The sequence below is a fragment of the Fusarium pseudograminearum genome, chromosome 4 (assembly GCF_000303195.2).
Source record: "Fusarium pseudograminearum CS3096 chromosome 4, whole genome shotgun sequence".
Lineage (NCBI taxonomy): Eukaryota > Fungi > Ascomycota > Sordariomycetes > Hypocreales > Nectriaceae > Fusarium > Fusarium pseudograminearum.
In genome coordinates this window covers 6756008-6774068 of record NC_031954.1, presented here as the reverse complement: position 1 = coordinate 6774068, position 18061 = coordinate 6756008, and the positions used below count along the sequence as shown (strand labels likewise).

Here is an 18061-nt window from a genome sequence, read left to right as displayed (position 1 = left end):
ACTATGTTGAGAGTCAAATATAGCCGCAACATGACTTATCCTCCTAAGCAAGTTATTGCTCCACAGATGGTATGGAATGTTTGTGGAACGTCTTGGGTGAACTGCCACCCCGAACCCTATTTGCAAATCCAGAATAACTCTCATCTTTCCTGTTAATAGAATCATTACAAGATGTCTAACTTTGATCCTTCTGTCGTCAAAGCTGGCGAGAATCACACAACCGTCGAAGAGACAGAAAACCAAGTCAGCTTGGCTTATGGAATGGCCATCCACGAACTCGATATCATCCTCGAACTGGTCAATTTTATCCAAGAACCTCCAGGAGACGACCATGAAGCCCTCAAAGCATACCGCGACCAAACTGCCAAGGACGTCCGAAGACTACTTGCGAGAGTCAATATCAGCAGCGGGATATTGAAAGCTCGTGATGCCCAGTTTCACTACCATGCCAAACGTCTACGCACAACAGACCGTATCGATCGACTGCGACTTTGGAATCGAGAGAAGAAGCAGGAATTGGAGGCAGCCAGATTGCGAGATGGAGAGCGAGGCTTTGAAGCCGCCAGCAAACGGCTCGAAGAGCAAAAGCGGGTAGTGATCAAGTGCTACAAGCTGGAGAGTTTATGGGACAAGGCAATGCAGCGGGAAAAGTCTGCCGATACTCAAGTTGACGACTTGTCAAGCGATTGCGAGACAAGCATGGAAGAGTAAAGTTTTGAGCGACAAGGAGCCTGCTTCCAGTGTCAGGATCATGACGGCAACTTTGTTCGGCACAGCGGAATTTGTCACACATTGTACGCAGGTACCCATCAAGTAACCAAATGCGGTGGTTCTAATCAGTGTTATATATGCGAAGAAAGACTTGAAGGAGTTGCTGAGTGGGCGTACAAGTGGCATTGGCCAAGCATTGACGGGTAGAGATGTATGACATGATACGACTATATGTTAGAACAAAACAAGCATAACTAAGAAAGTTCCACAGAACGGTAGAATGTTGAATTTCGAAAGGGAATAGAGTTGGAGAACTGATAAACGTTGACGCCCGGATATGGTCATGTCGCGAGGTTGGATGAATTAGGCCTATGTTCACACTGAGCGTTGGACACTTTATCACGGACGACTATCGTAGATGAGCCTCGCGATAGAGCTTCGTATGAAAACAATGTAGTGATTAATATACCTTAACTGGAATAAAGACATGCATTGTATTTAAATATGATGATGTGTTGTTGATGGTGGACTCTTGTTGACAGGAGTGGATCAGGTTGTCGTTGTCTCACCCCTCCAACTTCTCACGCTAAAACGGCAACTACCAGCTTATCGATAAGCCGATCGCGGAACCCTTGCGACAGCTCTCTAGAACCAAGAGCTTCGTCTTGGTTGCCTACTTTACTTCTTTCATCCTTTTCATCTTTTCATCTTCTTCATTAATAGTCGACCGACCATGGCCGAACCGACGTATACCGTGTTTGTACGGGTACCCATACCTCGGGGCGACTTTGTTGACCCTCCACCGGTAAGAACCTCCCTAAACCCGGTCATCTTAAAGGCTATCATGCGCGCGCATCCGAGTAGTCATGGTGAGGCTAACTTGAAGCATGACAGGTGAACTGGGACCTCGCCAAAGATGAGGCGTTATGGAAGATCCTTTCCGGAGCTGCAAAGAAGCAGATTGATTGTAAGAAGTCACACCATTCTTGCGCATTCATTGGAGCTGACCTGGACTAGGGGACGAAATGTATGTGTCGATCCTCTGTCACAATACCACAAACAATACTTACTGAGATGCAGCGCCGATCGCTTTGAAGTCTCGGTAGACTTTCTCCTCCAGCAAGTTGCCTGGCTCACCGAAAGACATGCTTCGCAGGTCCGCGCACAAGTTCGCAAAGCTACCGCTGCGGTTCGTGGCTCTGGTCCCTCTCCCGTCCCAAGCGGCGAACCCGCTGGTTCCGGCCATCAACGAGCGCACTCCGCCTTATCCTTTCGAAGAGACTCGCCACGCAATGAAGCTGGAAGCGGTACAGGGACACCTCTTCATTCATCGATGCGACCACTAGTCGCGCGGAATACATCAACCAATACTACCGTCTTGAGGGATATGACAGGGGCACCGGCTTCACCTCGACCGGGTGTTGGATTAGCCTCGCGAGCCGGAGACCGACGTCGCCTTTCATCACTACCCATCACATCAGTTCCAGACAAGTCCCTAGAGCAAACAGCTCAGCCAGAGCTTTCACCAGAAGAACGAAGCCCATCACCAGGTCCAGCGGAGGATAGCTCACCGACATCATCCGATGATGAATCCATCCCTGCTCAATCTCGTATAATTCGCCGCCCACCGCGGTATCAACCGCCCGATGGTGGACAATACGAAGACGACGACGACGATGAATCCGAGCCTGCTTTTCAACCCTATACATCTCCTTCCAGCAAGACTTCTGCTCAGGACCTCGGCTCGACTCTCAGGGGGGATAAGCCTGTTTCTGGCAAACGACCTCACAAGAGTCACGGAAAACCCGCTATTCATAAATCCAATACATCCGACTCTTCAGCCAGCTCTGCCGCCATGATACAAAAACCAGATAAGACTGATAAATCAACTGAGCAGCGGACACCTGGTCCTCTCTCACCCCATCGGCCTAACGAAACGACCAGACGTAGCCCAGGAGGTAAGGACAAGGGTTACTCTCGTGAAGGGAGCGAAGGAACCCCTAGCATGGGCAGCAGTTACAGTGATCTTGACGGTAAGTTGCTTTCGAACCTCCCGCGACCGCCAAGTTTGCTACTCACACCGTGCCAGATGCCTCTGTTACTCAGTCTGCATTGGAGGAAGCATTGGCTAGCCACATGAATAGTAGGGGGGCGGGAAGCCGCTTTAGTATAAGCCAGGCTTTCCGCAGCCGCTATAACCCCAGCTCTAACCAGTGATTCGATCAACATTTGTTTGTGATATTGCTTTTTATGGACACTTGGCGTGGAGTTTGGGAAACCGGAAATGATTGTATGCATCAAGAATGGCGTTTGCTGTAAGACGTAGGCTTTGTTGTTTTGACATGGAAGTCGAATATCCCACCTCTACTGCTTGGCAGAATAGAAAGAAAGCCGGCAATGAAATTTCAGTTTCTGATAAACTGTGTATTGTGATTGTTGATTTGATGTACTAGGTTTGGTGATGTCGCATGCCACAATCAGGTAGGGCGATCGGGGGGCTACTTTGCTGTAAGAAAACTGCGAGCCTATTCTGTGAATAGCACTGTATTGTCTCATCAAGAGTGACAATATTCTAGCTGCTCTTTAGATGAGTGTCGAATAAGGTAGATATGTTGGGTTGATTTAATTTCTTTCCCGGCTGCCTGCAGTTACCATCATCCACTCCGACACTTCTCAGGGCACTTAATCACAAGCACTCACAAATCGCAGACTCCATTCCTTCAATCTTTTCCCACCATCCCCTTTCAAATATTTGGAGTCTATACAATTTGGGTCTTCCAATTCTTCAGAAACTTGCGCCTTTCTTCCTTGTGAGCATGTTCCGCCGTCACTGGTCGGGGCTTCCCAAGGATGTCTCCTTTCCAAAAGACCTCGCTGGCCTTGGGTTTGTCACATTGATTCACTTCACGATATTCCTCTAATATTTGGCAGATATTTCGTAAGCGATCAGGATGAAGTTCGATCGCTCAAGGATTCAGATTGCTACTTCAAGTTCCATGTCAACAAGAACACTCGAGTCAACGACCGTCAGAGGTTCCAGCTTCAGCGTACGTAGTACCAGCTGCGGTGGCAACTGAATCATACTAATTGGATCTAGGCGCTATGGAAGATATAATCCATGAACGGCTACAGAAGGAAGGTCTTCGGAAGCTTCAACTCTTGCCCGGGAACAAGAAACAGTGTCTCATCTTCGTCGGCACTAGCATTGCGAAAACCGAACGCATCGTCGTCATTTTCGGCGAACCTCATCAAGATCTAGGCTTTATTGCCGGTCGCATTATCAATGGACCTGGTGGTATGGCTAAGGGTAGTATGATATCTGTTGTACAAGCACTTGCCAAGCAGTCTGCCTCCCCCGATGACCCTGAGCCTCCATGCGTGCTGCTCGCCAACATGGGTCAGAGGTTCTGGTGGCCCGAAGAAGAGCGCGCTCTCACTATTGAAGATGCCGCGGATATTCCTCTTCCTAGTCTGGTGCACTCTGGACGGCAGTACAGCAAGGAGTTGAACGAGATTCCTGGAAGTGAGTCTACCATTGCGCACATGACGACCATTTTCAACAAGGTCATCGACGTGAACAAGAATGCCAAAATCGATATTATCGCGATTGGACAAAGCTGCGAGGTGGCTCTGGAGTTCTTTGAGAACAACGAGAACTGGGCTCGATGGGGTCATCGCTTGGGCGGTATGCTTCTCATGGGGACTGTTTTCCGTGCAGACCTGCTTGCCAATGGCGAGTTCAAAGATTTCCTGGCCAAGGTAACCCCCAAATTCCAGTCTATATACCAGTCACTTGCTAACACTCTCAGCGTGCTTGTGGCTATCTAATTTCTGACGATCCCCTCGACACTCCCCTGGCCATGCCCAGTGGTAATCCATCACTCATGATCGACCCTCTTGGCTGTCCCTGTTTTTCTAGCGGAGAGCATCAGTACACTGAGATGATACTCATCAAGGCCCTTGAGCCAGCTCTTGCGTATCTGCAGGCAATTGCCCTGACACCAGGATTTGCGAATCCGGACGTGGCTGTCGCAGAACGACTTCCAACCGACATCACAGACCAGCAGTGGAGTGAGATCCCCGAAGAGATCAAACCCGAGATCCATACTATAGATTCTGAATGGATGGAGAGGCAGGTCAAGGATCTTAGACGGTGGAACTATTTCGAGAAGCATGGTGTGGCACCTCCTGAAGAGGAGGACGACGATGATGATGAAATCTAGTTTGAGATCTTGGAGACGAAGGGTTCTGAACCTGAGGTGACGACGTTCAGTTTGCAAAGCAACATAGAGCGTTACTACTTCGTTCTCATGGGCTGTGAAAAAAGGGGGATATCTTGTTCAATAAACAGACTAGAATCAATCTCGAGTCTTGAGCAGCAGATAGGTAGATAAGATACAAGTAATCTTCTCCAGGTCCCAGAATATACAAGTATTAAATTTGTTTTCTTTTTAACATCCTTTTACGCTTTAAATAGCGAGGCCAGGTTTGGCCCTGCTGGTGTCAGATCTTCGATCAACTCTCGTGTCCTACGCACACGCTCCTTTACCACGGCATCTTCAGCGGTCCATCGGTCCTCGGCATTCGGTGGAGTACCGCTCCAGAAAGAAAACACACCAGATTTCGTAGATGCATTCTGTTGCCGTTGCTGCTCCTCTCGAGCAAGCTTGGCGACCATCCTGCTCCAGTTCTTGAGGCCCTCGCCCAAGCACTCACGGCATGTCTTCTTGGCTGCCTTATCAGCAGTCGCAAGATCCATGTTGCGCAGCTGCTCCTCCGCAACATCGACGCTATCGCGTGTCCATGATAATCCGTCGTCCTTGGAAGATGAGGCGAAGAGAATCTCGCCAATCCATAGACTGAGAGAAGCCTCCTGGCAACGCTCGTGAGGGCTGCGCCAGGGAGACTGAGTACCGTCGGGAGGAGGAGGAGGGTAGTCAGCTTGTAAGAAAATCCGAATCAGATTGTCTAGAGAAGAGGGGGCCTTCGGCCTGACGTGAGCAGCAGCGGGAGGGTCGTTGGAAAGAGAGCGACGGGCCTTGAGGAGGGAGAGGTAGATAGGGAGGGCGGAGTCAACTTGTCCACTGCGCGCCTTGAAGGTCGCCATAGCAGTGACAGCGTCAAGGACATTTTGGGAGGGCGGCCCAGCCTTGTCGTTAAGAATAAAGGTCTTGGGGTTGTAAGGAGGGTGTGCCATGTCGACTCCTTGTGTAGCTTCAGCGAGCGCTAAGTTGTACAGCGCCTCAGCGCCTTCCGGCTGGTTCTTGAACTCCATGTAGCTGGCATACTCAAGTGTCGCTTCAAGCTTTTGTCGCGAAGTCAAGCCCTTGGTAGCCAATATCTTCATGTAAAAGTTATCGGCGCTGGGATAGGCAACTTCGCAGTCCTCCTCACGAGGGGCGTGGGGTTGTCCTGGGGGAATTGGCGCGGGTCTTGGGTTTGACGGTCCAATAACAAATTCGGGGGGTGAGATGATGTTGCGAGCGAGGTCGCGCACCCAGTTGTCGACATGTTCAGCGCCCTTGGCAGCAAGCATGATGGCCTCGAAATATCCTCGTCTCCATTCCTCACTCTTACCAGAGATATCGCAAGGGTTGAACTCCCCAGGAATCTCTGCTGCGGGATCGACTCTATCCGTAAGTTTCGTAACACCCTGGCCGTCGACCTTGGCGTCTTCCAATCGCAACACCAATCCTCGTGCCAATTCGAATGACCAAGGCCAATTAATTTCGCCGTTGTTCGGAGCCTTGCTGTTATTCGAGTCTCTTAGGAATTTTCTCGTCATCCATCCCCATTCGTGCGGCGTGGGGTATTCCTGTTCCAACTTCTCCTCATTGACAAAGAACAAAATGACGCCCACACATGCTAATAAACCCCAGAACGAAGCTGTGTATCGAACCGCCAACTTAGCCTCGTGTTTCAGCCATTTTCGTCGTTCAGTGGTGAAGTATCGGACGCTATTTGAGGTCACTGGGATGGAAAGAAATGGGAGGTTCGGTCTTGATTTTGTGGTGAGTTGTGTGTGGTGTGTAAAGGTTCGTAGAAGGCATGGAGATCGGGTTCGAAGAGATGGTACTCGAGGTGTGAGAACTCGGACACGGCGACCGACGAGTCGGGGACGCATGGCGCCGTTGTTTGGTAAGATAGAACCTCTCTCGCACTCGGCAGTTCGTCTCGCCCGTCGTTTGTCGTCAATTCGGAATTGTCGTCCAGATAAGATTATATAGAGTCGTGGGATGATGAAGATCTCTAAAAGTGACGATATAAAAATTGAGCCAATTGGAGTCGCTGACTAAGGCGGCATATTCTGTGCGCCAAAGCCTGCGCAAAAACCGGAGGAAATTCCATGAGCACATCAACTCCAGGATCTCTTAATTGGTTAGGACAGGGAACATTTTTTGTTCTACAAATATTGTAAAAATGTCCTCCTTCTTATCGTCAGAAACACTTTCAAATCCTAGGTTTCAACTATTTGCGGCAGCAGCTTTTTCAGGAGCTACAGTCGCATCTCTAATATTGGGTTACCAGGCGTTGGAGCGAGAAGAGAGAGTTTATGAGCTCAAGAACTCAATCCCTGCAGATGATCCTAATCTCCATCCTGTACTGTCGTCATGTTTCTTTTGTGAAAAACACCACTAACCAGTCACAGTTGAACAACTTTGGTGGCTCATCAGCACCACCAGTCGATAAAGAAGATGCCAGGAACCAGGCCATGGCTCGTCGTGCGCAAGCAGGAGACTTTGATGAAGAGTTGATCCTTGAGCAATTGGCGAGAAACCGTGTATTCCTAACGGACGAGGGTCTTGATAAGCTTCGAAACTCTTTCGTTATTGTGGTGGGCTGTGGTGGCGTTGGATCACACTGTACCGCTGCTCTGGCCCGCTCCGGAGTGTCTAAAATTCGATTGATCGATTTTGATCAAGTGACTCTGAGCTCTCTCAATCGTCATGCGGTTGCTACTCTGGCCGATGTTGGAATTCCCAAGGTGCAATGCTTGGAGAGGCGTATGATGGCTATCGCCCCCTGGGTGAAATTTGATCTACGACAGGAGCAGTTCAATGAAAATGTTGCGGAACGATTACTTCGACCTTGGGGCGATGATGGACGTGCCCCTGACTTTGTCATTGACGCTATTGACAACATCGAGACTAAGGTTTCGCTTCTCGAGTACTGCCACAAGAACAACCTACCAGTCATCAGCGCCATGGGCGCCGGTTGCAAGAGTGATCCAACTAGAATCATTGTAGGAGACATAGGATCAAGCAAGGATGACGGCCTCTCACGCGCGACCCGAAGGAAGCTCAAGCTGAAGGGCATCACGAGTGGAATCCCAGTTGTCTACTCTACAGAAACAGCAGGTGCTGGCAAGGCCGAGCTGCTCCCTCTTCCCGAGGAGGAGTTCCAAAAGGGCTCCGTTGGCGATCTTGCAGCCATGCCAAACTTCCGAGTCCGAATCCTCCCGGTTCTTGGCACGATGCCTGCTATCTTTGGTCTCACTGTAGCCAACCACGTTATCCTGAGCATCACAGGTTATCCCCTCGACTACGTGCCCGCCAAGGGTCGTGAGAAGATGTACGAGGGAATGCTGGCAACGATACAGAGCTCCGAGGAGAAACTGGCACGCATGACTTACGAGGGCGACACAGTCGGCCTCAAGGTGCCCATTACCACTGGCGACGTTGCTTTCCTTTCCGAAGAGCTGTACCGTGGCCGAAGCGCCATAAGCGGCATCCCTACAAAGCTGGTCCTCATCCGATGGGAGAAGCCCGAAGGACCCAGCATGACCACCTTGGGCGAGGGTAAGGACACCCAGAAGTGCTCAACGGTGAAATTGAGGGATCTCGTATTGATGACCAAGGAGGAAGCAACACGCCATGAAAAGGGGATCTTTAAGGAAGGAAAGACTCTTGACGAGGTGTACGACGCCGAGACACTCGCGCGCGTAGAGGAGAAGAGGGCAACAGCTGAAAAATACGAGGCTTTCCGATCATGAAAAGGGGGCGCTGTATGAGTAGCGTATGGCTTTCAGAGATGAGATAAATGATCACGTCAGATACGCCAGAGGTTGCCTCAAGGCGCAGTCCGAAGATATCATTTCATGTGGTTTACGAATTGATGAGTGTTTCGAGAGCAAGTCTTTCTGTTTCGTTTGCCTTCTACCCGCGCATCCGTTATGCTGACCATGCCCACGCACTGATGCCTTCGAGTCACTCGCCTGAAATCCTTCCCCTTCTTCCGCCGAGTTCTTCTTGATGAAGGAGTTTTCCATGCCACCCGACTACACCATGTCCAACAGGGCCTCATGATGTATTCCTTCATGATACCAGCATTTCACTCTGACATTACTGCCTAATACAAGGCGACAAGAAGGATTGAAGGAACAGCCTTGACCCTTTCCGAAACGAATTGATTGGTGTGCAGACTACCAGAAGCAGCTGGGCTCGGCCTACCACAAGGATCATGGGTAATATATTTTCCTAGGCCTCAAAGCCCTAGGATCGTCCTTCGGGATAATGATTTCCGAATGGTGATGGCTGCTTGCAGATTAATACACCACTACCAATAGTCCTCTCTATCACTGTCGATCAGCTGAGCTTATATTGTAATTTCGGTGTGATTTCATGTCGCTTGTCTGGCCTCTGGTTTCAAAGCGTCAGCCCTGTAGTATGATAGCACCTTTTGAGGCCACAAAATCTGGCCGTCGTGTGGACTTCACCTATCGTCACGCATGACACATTCCGCACTCAACACTGCTTAACTCTGCACATTGCTTCGTGATCGTGAAGTCCTAGTAGAGCAATCGTATAATACAGATCGACTTTATGCAGCCATGGAGTATTGACAAATGCGTCCGACTTGCTTACCCTTGACTGCGCCCGTCAATATACACTTCAAAGCAATTTGATCACAATGACAGCCCACCAACATGGTGTTTCATGGTGTAAAAGATACAACCAACCAATCTTTCTACCTCAATTGCCCAACTATCAATAAGGCAACAGAATCATCAGGCGATTTCCCCTTCAATTGATGCCTTTCACATTTGCGTGATAGGCCCAACAATCGAATGTATCCTGCTGTTGAGAGACACAAGTGTCGAGGTGAGGGTCGGTTGGTAGCATTGAGAGACGTGCATGTGTGTTGGTAGGCATAGGCTGCCTGCATCCCATAACAAACATGTCGGTCTCTGTTGGTCATTCCTGCAAACATTTGCAAGGCTTGGGTGACATCTGTTGGGTTGGTTTGATCAGACCGCTCATTTGACTTGAAGCAAACTTCAGTGAAGCCATTGACAAGTCGATACAGGTGATATGTCGCCAGCCGTCTCCGAGACTATATTTGATTGCGTAGGATTTTGCGATCGTCTCATGGCGAATTTGCCTTGACAATCTGTTTGGTTAAAAGGTCACCGGATTGTTGAGCCGGATGCTAAGCCGCAGCTGCCAAAAGCAAATATGCAGCCACTTAATAGACGGCTGGGTATTGAATCTGAAACTTATGTGAGAAGTGACGAGAAAACAAGATCTATCATTCGACCGTGTCTTCTATGTCAGCATTTATCTATTTGCAGTATGCATAAGCGCAGGAGAGAACTCCTGACAAGCCGTTGCCTCCTCAGTTGGAAGCGAAGTGTAGACGGTTCAATCACCAACACAAATTGGCAAACAGAATCGAAGTGATGTCGTAAGAGTCAGGAAAGACTAAGAGTGCAGTGAAATATATTGTGATAACAAAAGGCTTCACCGAGAATTCAGGACAAGCCCACAGTGCAGTTTGCTGCAAAGTTTGCCAGTGTTTGACAATCTTTGGGTGCAAGGCGCCTGTAAACTGTTACACCGCTTCCGTGAGAAATCAAAGGGCTGAAGATTTTTTTGAGGTTAAGGAGGAGAGAAGAGACGCGAGGAGGGCACCGTTACGAATATATTGGAGAGATTACACGGAACGCGGGATCTCCCAGCAACTAGTTGCGCATTGTGGAACAAGTGGGCGTATGCTGGCGACCATGCACAAATAGAAGCCTTATTAGCATGGGCATTACACATGCTAATACCCGAGCAACTGGAATATGGCCTGATCTTTGGCTGTTGTGTAACTGGTGATGGTACACAGCTTGAGTTTACAACCGCCAAGGTAGCCAGTCAGTATATCTATCGTCGGGCATAGCATCATGGTCTCACAAGGCCAAGTAATCTAGACTAAGCTCCTACATTCTGTGACAGTGTTGAACATGCAGGACTAATGCTGCACCACTGTCACCATCGGCCTCATTGAATCAAGAATGTAAGTCATCTGCTGAATGAAAGCTTGAAATTGATGCTTTACAGTTTGTAATGCTTTGTTGCACACCCAACACACCTAGAAGTCACCGGGATTCCAGAGTGAAGATGTGTTCAGCACCACTCTCCCTTCGGTCATATGTAACACTGGCTGCCCTCGGAGTGCGAAGGATAGGGGTTACACCAAGAAGGTGATGTAGTTGCGATCTTGAGGCTCAAGTGTTTCGCAAACGGTGACAGGGCGGATTTTAAGGCAACTGGGTGTGACCACTGACGAGACCTGGATCGAATGCTCGATACCCGATCAAACAATGTGTTCACATGTAGGTATGCGTGGAATGGCCACACCTCTATTCATGTTTGATCAGCATGGCACATACATACGATCCGTGAACAGAGGAATTCAACAACAAGGCAAAAGGCAACTCACGGTGCATCCCAATAAGCTGAGTTAATGGCCACAAGAAGCCCAAGGCTGAAGCCCCTTACTTGGGAGGCTGAAAGAAATCTGACGCAAGTGTTTACTCATAACCTATTGAATGAAATCTAAAATTCTGCTGCCTAGAGGCTTACTAGATTGTAGTAGGTGAAAGTTTAGATATTTGACCAGTTGTCCGCTCTTCGCCTCGATACTGTATCATTTGATATGAACTTACAAGGCGTTAGCATGTCTAATTGGTTGTCTTGGAAGGAGGCTGTGCCAGCCTCTAGAAATACCGGCACGGGGGTATGGAGGGGATAGGTCCGATTTGACAAAACAGTGCTACTATAACTCTTTTGTTAAGTGGTTGGCCAGCCGCTCGCCTTTCCAGAAGCCTAATAAGGTGATGAAGACCAATAACATGGATGCCCCGGAGATTCTCCATTTTTCTCGGGATGTCGGCCGAGTAAGCGGGGCCGTACCGGGGCCGGTATTCGTCCGTCCATCAACCATCAATTGTAAAGCTTTGCTGAACAGATTTGTCAACAACAAGCTGGCATTTCTGCCAGCTCTTCAGAGTGGCGTTTTTAATACTTTCTTGGAGAGATATTCATGCAGATTCTGCACCTTCATGCCACATACCAAGAACATAGTCTAACTACCTACCTACCTAAGCATCATCGTGTAAGCAAACGTGGCAAGGAGGAGGCCTCTTTATAAGAGGGCCTCGCCTTCCCGCCTTCCGTCTCCCAATTGAACGAAGCTTGTTTCCCTTTTCTTCTCGATTTTCATCTTATGATCAGATTGTCGTTCTTGTCAGCCCCAGTAAGCTCACTTCTGCCTGTGACCTCCACTTTAGGCAAAAGGTTGTTACCTGCCAAAGGAGTCGCCGGGATTGAACAAACTCATTTCTTTCGCCGGGAACATCCTTCGAGTCTCGGCCAGTGTGGATCAACCTGGTAGGCGTTCCAAAAGGCAGCTGAGTCTAGGTGTTCATCAAAGTTCACTGGAATTGACTCCAAACCATCTCTGTTGGTCTGTCCAGTAAAGGCCCGTTGACCAACACAAATACCATCAAGTGTTGGTAACAAAAATGACAAATTTCTTGGGGCGTTTTATCGTTTGTCCCTCGGAATGATTGCTTCGATAATGAGGTTGGTGCGGCTGGAGCCACGGACCATCGATAAAAGGATATTCAAAGCCAATCTGGCAATGTCGATGACAGTCCATCATTTCCGGTGAGCAAATGCCATGGTTACCAGACGTCATTCTTCCCGGCATCTCGATATGGAGGCTCCAAATCAATGAAAGATGCACAAAGTACTGGTTGTCAGTTGACAGAGCCAGCTGCTGACATGACAGCCTGATGGGCTGTCCATATTTGACCAGATCGAGGAGAGAGCTGTCGCATGAATATGTTATTCTTATTCGTGATCGTGAACATAGTCAGTAGCTGAGCCACTTTCGTTCACAAAGCACTTTGCGCGTACAAATTCACGGTAACGCTCTCTGGATGACCGCGCGCTCGAATCCGTGGAGGAGCGATGTGTAGAATCGAAGCTGCCGGAGGGTTGAATATCTGGAATAAGCGGTGATAGAACCGAGGTGTTATTATTGCGAACCATTGCCCATATCCGTAAGGGTTGAAAATAGATGTCACATCCTAGGCTGGTTTTGCACGTCTATTTGTCAATCTTGGCCGTGCAACACTGCAAAAATGCGAACCCGGTCGCCATGTATCGCAGCCTAGTTTCCGTCAGGTATCTACCGAGGTAGGTATACTGATAAATACGATGACAAGCCTCTCAAATCTTCATTTTTTTAATTCGCAAGACCTCACTTCTTCTATGTTCCTGAGCGAACTCATGTTCTAATTACACAAGTCCAACCCCATTTACTTATTCATTGATCTTTTTTTCGAAAGTTGATGAAGGTGGTCGGGTCGAGACTGGACTGCTTTCATCGTTGCATGTGAGAAACCTCACGTGGTGTAATAGGCTCGCACTGAGCTACTGACAGACTTGACACATCTTTGACACATCTGGGCAATACAGATAAATATTTGTTTATATGTCTGTGTGATCAATAACAAGAAATAACATCTTTGCAATATTTGGTACGTGGTTCTTATTCAACAACTAATAGCTGAGAAGGCTGGGATTTCCAATGGTGGGCAAGACTAATGGGTGCGCGCAGAGCCTCATCGATAATAAGGCAACGGGCGAACCAAAAGGCGGCCCAAATAAGCTACTTACACAAGTACAGTATCACCGAGACGCCACAAATTGCAGCGGGTAAGTCAAATTAACTTCCACATTTTGACAAGGGACATACATCATCGGCCATTATGTCTGCATCCATTCTATCTTGTTATTTTTTTTCACTTTTGCTTTGGCTTTGCGAACCAGACAGGGCCAAGTCATGGTCATGCACTGAGATGTGGTCAGGAACGTTGGGCAACCCCACGGGTGGCTCTTGCCCCTCTCTATATTTGCACGTCAACGAAAATAGTACCTTGTGGATGCTCCTCTTGACCTTCCTCCCTTTAGCCCGCCACTTCATTTTTCCTTTCCTCCTCTATTCTGTTCTGTTCTGTTCTGCCCCAATCTGTCCCAATTCGCTTCATGTTCACCCTCACGCTCTGGACAATTGACAATGGATGACTGAGTTTTTCACCTGCAGCAGATCTAGTTCTTGTGATTTTCGTTTCATACACACCCCTCCCATCAGCTTCGCTGACCGGCTTCGGTGCGATCTCTATGCTGTGTCATAGTCAAGAATGGCGGATTTCAGCAGCAAATGGGTACGCCATCTCAGGATCCGGGATCGTCAGGGCAGGGACAAAGGGGGAGAGTCCCAGTCCTATATCTGTGATATCTGCGGCAATGAATCCCACACTATAGAAGCATGGCGCGAACATGCTCAAAGCGATAATGAGCATCGTAGTAAGTGGCCAACGGCGCAAGCAGCCGATGAATACGTTAAGGGGTGAGCATATCTCCCATCCAACCGGCATGGTATACTTATACTTATTCTTTACCCTCTGCAGTAGTGCCAATAGACCCGGAAGCCAGGACTCCTCTGTTAGTAGAAAACGTCGGGCAGACACACATATTGGAACCACAGAGGACCAAGTCCCTTCTGGGGCTGCAGTTGATGAAGATCGAGATGCAGACGGACATAGAGACAAGCGCTGTTCACCCCCACCGGCACGTCCGACGCCCAGTAGTCCGCAAGCTAGCCGCAGTCGCGCTCGCATTGAGACCCGGATCGACTTCGACCGCGGTCCCCACAAGAATACTACCGGCCGTCAGCTATGGACTGAAGACAACCCTCAACCAAAGTCACATAGCCAAGGCCGTTCTGTCCCTCTTCCTTCACCCAGACAGGGGCCACCTCCCAAGGCGAACAGACATACACAACCTACTGCACAGCAACCCCCTCCACCCTCCTTCATCGATGATGACTCGTCAAGGATGATGCGTCAACCGGAGACCCGGCCGATCTCCCAAGATCAGCTCGTCGCCGAGGTCAAAGGCATATATGCAGGGTTGGTCATGGTTGAGACCAAATGCATCGAAGTTGATAATGCACAATCATCCAACACGGATGCCAACTCAAAGCTCAACAATGAACAATGGCAAGCGTTGATTGCATTACACAGAACACTCCTTCACGAACATCACGACTTCTTTCTCGCCAGTCAACACCCCTCTGCCAGCCCGGCCTTACGCAGATTGGCTTCCAAGTATGCGATGCCTGCTCGCATGTGGAGACATGGTATCCATTCATTTCTCGAACTTCTTCGACACCGATTGCCAGCCTCTCTCGAACACATGCTCACTTTCTTATACTTGGCATACAGCATGATGGCCTTGTTATATGAAACTGTGCCTGCTTTTGAAGATACCTGGATCGAATGTCTTGGTGACCTTGGCCGATATCGTATGGCCATTGAGGACGATGACATTCGCGACCGGGAGGTTTGGACCGGCGTAAGTCGACATTGGTACAGAAAGGCATCAGAAAAGTCTCCTACGACAGGAAGACTGTATCACCACCTTGCTATCCTAGCAAGACCTAACGCGCTTCAACAGCTTTACTTTTACACCAAATCCCTTTGCGTTCCTATCCCATTTTCGAGTGCTCGAGAGAGCATCATGACTCTGTTCGATCCTGTCCTTAGCAACAGTCCTTCACGTCTTGCTCCAGTTGATGCCGCATTTGTGCGTGTTCATGGGATACTGTTTTCTAAGAAGTCCTGGGACCAACTCGATGACTCTATGGCAAGCTTCGATGAACTGCTGGATGATCATATTGCCAGGACCGCCAAGAGATGGCTTGAATCAGGGTTAGTCGGTACAAAGGAAGTGTTTGGACCAATACTAACTTGCACAGATATTATATTGGAATTTCTATGGCTTGTTCACTTCTTGGTTACGGTGCTGAGTTCAACGTTCTTATGCGTGCCATGTCCAAGAAGCCCGAGGAGACCGATGTTCCTATGGATGGAAGCACAATTTCCGAGGCCACCCCAGACGAGACCTTCAGCCTTGCTCTTAAATTTGCAACTAACACAATCTCGATTGTACTCAGCCGCTGGGGCGATACCAATACGTTACCGTTCGTGCATACCATGATGGTATTCATGAACTACATGACACGATACCCGGCAGCCATTTCCCACTTGGAAGAAAAATACCCCTGGAAGCTAACCAGTTTTATGCTCAACTCGCTGTTGGCCTCTTGCGAGCCTGGGTATGAGGTGAAGGATGAGTTCCAACTTTGGGAGAAAGATCAACACCCACGGCCATTGCCGGAAGATTTTGCCATGCGTGGCTTGCTTTATTCCGAGGACTACTTTCCCAACGGATGGTTCCAGAGTGACAAGGTTGACGAGGACGAGAAATATTTCGAGTTGCCCTCCATGTCGGAACAACGTAAGGATCGCATCATATCCCTGGGACACAAACTCGCTACTTCAGGGAGCTGGTTGATATGGAATGAGGACACCAGCAAATTCTCGGTCCCGGCCAAATACGATATCCATATACCTGGCTTTCCGATGTGAGCTCCCGCTCTGGCGTTTCTAAACGGGATATCATCAGTCGCTGCTCATTTTTTATTTTCTTATCTAGTATTTTCTGTTTCCTCTTGTCCTGGCATAATCCCTCCGTTACCAGATTGTCTATTCAACCTTTGGAATTTGTACATATTCTTTTTCTTGTGTCTATTATCTGGCGGTTTCTACATCTGGGTGGTCGTCTGCTGGGTGCTGGGTGGTGCTGGGGAGTTTAGTTGAACTGGAGCAAAAGCGGAAGAATAATCAATTAGAAACAAAGCGATTGATGTCTTGACAAGAGATATTGGAATACCAGTAAGAAAAGCATTATTCATTGTGTTGAGAAAAGCATTGATTGCGATGTTGAATGTTGAATGTTGAACAAACAGCGGGAAGTGGGTCTCCCGCCCCCGCATCCGGACACCTGCATTAGGGTTACCAAAGTGGCGGGTCAAAAATGCAGTGACTTGGCCGCATTTCAGGCCTCATTGTGCCGTAAAGGGTATCCAGAAATGGCCAGGATTACATACAGAGAGTAACAACAAGTTTGATTTTTGCAGAATGTTGAAATTGGCTGTAAACACCAAACCACGTGTCGTCTACTCTACCGAGCATGGGCAGAAGCTGGCATGATGTGGTTTCTTGTGTTGTCAAGACGTCATTGGCCTACGTATGCTTGACAATGCTTGACGTTGCACAACGAATCGGAGAATATCCATGGCATGACACATTCATGCGTTGACAGATTTAGGTTTGGTTGTTATTGGGTTGATTTGGGCATTGCGACATGATGTCCAGAGTATACCAAGCTGGCTGCCTATTAAATTCGACCGTCGTATCATTTAGTTAAATATTGTTCGGTAGTTGTTTTAGGGGAGGGGTGATTTATGCTAATCACGACGGTGGTCATATGATGCCTGATGTGTGCTAGACGAGATAGCTATTGCGGCGAGAACTGTAACCTTGATAGTCCATGGTTGTAATATCAGGATCAGGCACGCTATCAGGTTCGGTGATATCACAAGGTCACAAAGCCTCACGTTACAACACATGCTTGTTGGAAAGAATGCTTTACTCTTCCTTGACAAGAAATCAAGTTACATATAAGAAGGCAGTCAAGATTCCCGACGCAACCAAGTCATGGCAAGAAAGCATGTTGCCCTACCTAACATATGATGTAAGCTGCCTCAAATCATAACCGAGATACCGGAATCGAATTGCATGGTATTTTCTTGAGGCCTCCAGCGTCTACAAAATCGATAGCAGCCTTTAACCCGTGATGAGAACGCTTGTAGAATGGCTGCCAAGTTAAACATCTCTACTAGGTTTACCGTGGAAATTAGTGGCTTAGTACTCGGCCTGCAACAACATTCGAGTCGGGAAAACACGGCATCAGTGCAGTGGTTAGGGCAACAAACATTCGTAATCCAAATGATGAAGGTTTGAAATGGTGTGATTCCTCGGACAAAAGCAAGAGAAGCTAGATAAGGAAGGAGGTTATTTTAAAGCTTTTCGCGTGCAGTTCAACACAATGTTGTTGAACCGAGGTGCCATGGAACGAGTGGCACTTGGGTTCCCTTTGCTGAAACC

At 48.5% G+C, this 18061-nt stretch overlaps 5 protein-coding genes across 5 annotated transcripts, besides 1 other annotated feature; 4 read left to right on the top strand and 1 right to left on the bottom strand.

Annotated features, from left to right (window-relative positions):
- Positions 1–171: 171 nt before the first annotated feature.
- On the top strand, positions 172–711 carry FPSE_05105 (uncharacterized protein; the record flags this gene model as incomplete). The annotated part of the gene is made up of 1 exon (XM_009258223.1): positions 172–711. One exon carries the CDS (start codon positions 172–174, stop codon positions 709–711), a length of 540 nt encoding a protein of 179 aa, XP_009256498.1.
- Positions 712–1444: 733 nt separating this feature from the next.
- FPSE_05106 (uncharacterized protein) lies at positions 1445–4934 on the top strand (the record flags this gene model as incomplete). The annotated part of the gene is made up of 9 exons (XM_009258224.1): positions 1445–1516; positions 1606–1678; positions 1729–1738; positions 1792–2744; positions 2801–2854; positions 3421–3595; positions 3643–3758; positions 3809–4470; positions 4521–4934. The coding sequence occupies 9 exons, from the start codon at positions 1445–1447 to the stop codon at positions 4932–4934; spliced, it is 2529 nt and encodes an 842-aa protein (XP_009256499.1).
- A 239-nt stretch (positions 4935–5173) lies between these two features.
- Positions 5174–6835, bottom strand: FPSE_05107 (uncharacterized protein; the record flags this gene model as incomplete). The annotated part of the gene is made up of 1 exon (XM_009258225.1): positions 5174–6835. One exon carries the CDS (start codon positions 6833–6835, stop codon positions 5174–5176), a length of 1662 nt encoding a protein of 553 aa, XP_009256500.1.
- Positions 6836–7131: 296 nt separating this feature from the next.
- On the top strand, positions 7132–8704 carry FPSE_05108 (uncharacterized protein; the record flags this gene model as incomplete). Its single annotated transcript, XM_009258226.1, has 2 exons — positions 7132–7311; positions 7361–8704. The coding sequence occupies 2 exons, from the start codon at positions 7132–7134 to the stop codon at positions 8702–8704; spliced, it is 1524 nt and encodes a 507-aa protein (XP_009256501.1).
- Positions 8705–13143: 4439 nt separating this feature from the next.
- Positions 13144–16480, top strand: FPSE_05109 (uncharacterized protein; the record flags this gene model as incomplete). The annotated part of the gene is made up of 7 exons (XM_009258227.1): positions 13144–13181; positions 13503–13525; positions 13675–13703; positions 14183–14354; positions 14536–15404; positions 15507–15760; positions 15808–16480. The coding sequence occupies 7 exons, from the start codon at positions 13144–13146 to the stop codon at positions 16478–16480; spliced, it is 2058 nt and encodes a 685-aa protein (XP_009256502.1).
- Positions 13986–14009: a microsatellite.
- Positions 16481–18061: the final 1581 nt, after the last annotated feature.